We start from the raw sequence: 4,107 nt of genomic DNA, 5'->3' as shown, positions 1-4,107 counted from the left end.
CGCTACGTGTGGGCTGCAGACCCAGATACTTTATACTTCTCTTATCCCACCGTTTCCTTCAGAGCTCAGACTTTTCTACCGTCATCATTTCCCAGGCTCCCTAAAGCCCTATTCTCTGAAGTGCATCGGAGGAGGAAGTGTAAACATGAGATCCTTTTGGTATTTTTATTTTTTACAAAACAGGAGAAAAGAGTGAATTGGGTTGGGGGAGGTGACACATTTCTCCACAAAGATACAAAATCGCCTGTAGAAAGTCCACTTCAGAGTGCCGAGCCGGCTGCCGAGATGAGGCGTTTCTGGGCGTCCCTCTCCCCAAATGTCCTTCAGGTGTGGCTGGGGGTCGTTCCCACTTTGAGGGCGGTCCCCAAGATGGCAAGGAGAGGTCTCCTTCAGCCCTCGCCCAGGAGGGGAAGGAGCAGGCAACGGAGACTGTACAAAGAAAGAGAAGAAGCGGGGCTGCACCCTGCGCCAGGGCCTGGGGACACCGCAGGGGACAACCAAGCAGGCCCAGGAGCCTCTGGGCAGGTCGATCATGGGAGGGCGGGAGGCTCTCACCGGAGTCCTTCCTGTTCCTGGTCGACGTTCCTCAGGACGGCAGCAGAGGAGCGCAGGAGATAAGGGCAGCGTTTTGGAGGCCACAGGGGCACCCCTGGGGGCCACAAAGCCCCGGCTGTCTTGGTCCAGCTGCCAGGCCTCAAGCACGTGGTCCATGTCACTTTCCTGGCAGGGCGTCTGGCCCAGACTGCTTCCCTTTTGGTAAAAAGTAGTCCTAGTTATTTCTCTACTGCTGAGAACTGGCTGAGCTTCAGGAGTGACGAGACAATGGTGGTGACGGCGCCTCCCCTTCCGAGGATCTGGACAGCTTCTTCCCTGGATTCCAGGGCAGGACAAGCGGTGCAGACACCACCCGGACAGAGGGGGCCCTCCAGCCCCAGAAAGCCCAGGCTGGCAGGAGAGGGCGCCCACCCGCCCCCTGCCTGGGCTGGCCCGTGCCAAGGTGGGCCGCTAGCCCAGCTGCCAGCAGGAGGACAGCGAGAGCCAGGATGGCGATGAGCCCAGGCCGGTCCCCTAAGGCTCTGTGGCAAGGAGTGGCCTCTTTAGTCCTGGCCCACACACAAGCCACCTGGGTGTGGGCATCGGCAAAGGCCACTTGCAGGCAGGCCCAGTACTCCGTGGCCTGAAGGAGGCGGGTGATGTTGTAGCTGTGCGTGCCGCGGGGCAGGCGGGCCCGCGCAGTGGCCCCGTGGCCCCGGAGGGAGGAGGCGCTGGACCAGGTGAGGTTGGTGGACACCGTGTTGGGTGGGGGCACCCAAGATAGCAGGATGTGATAGGGGTGGGTCTCCTGTACCCGGAGCTCCAGACCCCGTCCCTCGTCCCTGCCTGGCTGGAGGAGGGCACGGCCAACAACCACACTGACTGTCTTAGTGTCTGCCCCCACCAGGTTCTGGGCCACACAGGTGTACAGTCCTGCTTCCTCTGCTGTCACCCGCCGCAGCTCCAGGGTCCCCTCAGGGTACACGCGGTACCTCCTGCCCGCATGGGCAGGCGTCAGTCGAAGCCCGGCTGGAGTGACCCAGTAGATCTCGGGTTCCGGTTCGGCCAGCGCCCGGCAGTGCAGCACCATGCTCTCTCCGCTGGCCACCTGGAGGCTGGGGGGGAAGCTGCGAGGGGAGATGAGGGGCAGGCAGTGGTCCGTCATCTCCCGGAAGGGCACCTCTCGGACGGGGCGGCGCTGGAGATCTGGCGGTTCTGCACACAGGGTGGACTGTGGCTCGATGAAGCGGACACGGGTGCCCGTGGCATTGGCCCAGCGGATGACACAGTCACAGCGGATGGGGTTGCCGTGGAGACCCACCTCCTGCAGGTTGGGCAGGGACTCCACCGTCTGCTGGTGCAAGGCACTGAGAGCATTATTGTTGAGCATGAGGGTCTCCATCTGGGGCAGGTGGTGGAAGGCGCGGGGGTGGATGAAGGACAGCCGCGGGTTGTTGGTGATGTCCAGCTTGGTCAGCTCAGGAAGGTTAACCAGGGCGAACTTGTCGATGGAGACCAGCTCCTCCATGTTGTTCAGCCCCAGCTCCTTGAGGTGCAGCATGTTGGCAAAGTCCCCCGGCCCTACCCGCTGGAGTGGGTTCTTGTTCAGGTCCAGGAACTTGAGCCCGGGCACCTGCTCCAGGGCCCGCCTGGGCACCCGGGCCAGCTGGTTGTCATAGAAGGAGAGGCTCTCCAGGCTTTGCAGCCCCTCCAGGGCATAGTCAGAGATCTCCCGCAGGTGCATGCCTGCGAGCACCAGGCTGCGCAGGTTGGCCAGGGGCCGGAAGTTCATGTCCAGGATGGCATCCACCTTGTTGCCACCAATCATGAGGATCTCCAGGTTGGGCAGCATCTCGAACCAGCGGCTGTCGATGGCCCTCAGCAGGTTGGAGTTGAGGTGCAGCCGCAGCAGGTTGCTGAGGCCCGCGAAGGCCCTGGGGGCGATGCGGTAGAGCTGGTTGTGGTTGAGATAGAGTTCCTGCAGGCCGGCCAGCCCCGCAAAGCTGTGGTCCTCCAGCCGGGTCAGCTGGTTCTCCTCCAGGTGCAGGCTCAGCAGCTGGGGCAGCGCATGGAAATCACAGTCCCGGGCATCCGAGAAGCTGTTCTGGGACAGGTCCAGCTCTGTGAGGTTGGCCAGGTAGGCGAGCTCGCTCTGGTCCACGCGGACGATGCTGTTGCTCTGCAGGAGCAGGGTCTGCGTGCCCGCAGGGAGTGCCGGGGGCACCGCCGTCAGGAACAGGTCGTTGCAGTCCACGGTGGCGGCCTCGCGGTAGGACGAGCGGGGTGTATACCAGGGCCGGATCTGGCAGGCACATTGAGCGGGGCAGGGCACGCGCCAGGGTACCACAGGCACAGCGGCAGTGGCACCAGCCACCCACGCTAGCAAGAGGGGGGCCACCAGGAGCCTCATGGTGGGGCGGCAGGGCAGGGGAACATCCACAGGAAGAGTCCGGAGTCCTGCTCTGCGAGCTCTGCGGGCTGAGCGTCAGCAGCCCTGCCAGGGCCGGGGGAGCCGCCCTCCCAGGACGGTCATTCTACACGGAGACGGTGCAGCGTCACTTCTGGCCCTCTTGGGTGCAGCTCCTCGTCCTCGCCCACCGGGGCGGGGCCTGCTCACTCATGGCCACGCCTGTCGGGGGCATTCCTGGAAGAAGAGGAGGCGGAGGTGAGGAGGCGGCCTGGGAGCAGCGTCTACCCCTCCTCCCGGGCTTTTTGACTCAGGGAGCTGCAGAAGGCATGGCCAGGGCCAGAGCCAGCGCTCCTGGGTTGTGTCCTGCGGTCCTTACGGCTTTAGTGTCCTTTCCTGTGACCTGTTTGTGGAGCGAGTGACCGGGAGTCTTCAGCGGAGAGGAAAGTGTGTGTGCACATGTATGTACACATGCATGTGTGTGTCTGGGACAGAAGGAGAGCGGATGGGCTGGAATTACTGTCACCTTCAGAGTCCTGAGCCCAGAGAAATGTGTAATAGGTTCTCTAACCTTTCTTATCTCTTTCCTCCCTCCCTCTTTGACTCACTTGGGTAAATGGAAGATAAAATGATAGTTGCCAGAAATTCCTCTGGCAGTGCAGGCAAGAGGTGGGGAGGGGGTGCTGGAAACAAGAGCAGCTTCTAAAATCTGGGATGGGCTCCCCAGGACTCTAGAGGTTGACAGACAGCGGACCCGACCCCGTATCCAGGCAGGCTGGGGAAGCGCGGGTGGTCCTGTGGCTAGGCCGTCCTGGGTGGGGGTGCTGCTTTGGTTTTTGTCAACTTCCCCACCCTGGAGGCAGGGGCTTCCCCCTTCCCAACAGCCTGGTGGAACTGCCCAGGAGGAGGCAGTGGGGTTAAAAAGCCTGGGTCTGAGCTCCTCAGCCCTGCAGGTAAGACCTTCTGTGACCTGGCCTGGCCCCTTCACCTGGCTTCTCTTGCTGCCACCCCACTTACCCACTGTGTGTGGGGGGGTACTTCTACTTGTTCTTCAAGACTCAAGTTCAGTCACCTCCTACAGAAGGCTTCTCCAAAACCTCTCCACCCCTAGCTGGCCAAGGGGCTGGCTTTATGCTCTTACAGTGCTCACACTTCCTTCTGTCACG

The 4,107-nt window shown here is 62.1% G+C and overlaps 1 protein-coding gene across 1 annotated transcript; it reads right to left on the bottom strand.

Annotated features, from left to right (window-relative positions):
* Positions 1-166: 166 nt before the first annotated feature.
* On the bottom strand, positions 167-2,944 carry LRRN2 (leucine rich repeat neuronal 2). Its single transcript, XM_012657850.1, has one exon. It carries the CDS (start codon positions 2,942-2,944, stop codon positions 806-808), a length of 2,139 nt encoding a protein of 712 aa, XP_012513304.1. The 3' UTR covers positions 167-805.
* Positions 2,945-4,107: the final 1,163 nt, after the last annotated feature.

The sequence above is a fragment of the Propithecus coquereli genome, unplaced genomic scaffold, assembly GCF_000956105.1.
Source record: "Propithecus coquereli isolate 6110/MARCELLA unplaced genomic scaffold, Pcoq_1.0 Scaffold563, whole genome shotgun sequence".
Taxonomy (NCBI): Eukaryota; Metazoa; Chordata; class Mammalia; order Primates; family Indriidae; genus Propithecus; species Propithecus coquereli.
The sequence above is the reverse complement of the archived record's forward strand: the minus strand, read 5'-3'. Positions and strand labels throughout refer to the sequence as shown.

Coding starts and splice junctions, on each gene's coding strand:
- LRRN2 (XM_012657850.1), bottom strand. CDS start 2,944: ATGAGGCTCCTGGTGGCCCCCCTCTTGCTAGCGTGGGTGGCTGGTGCC.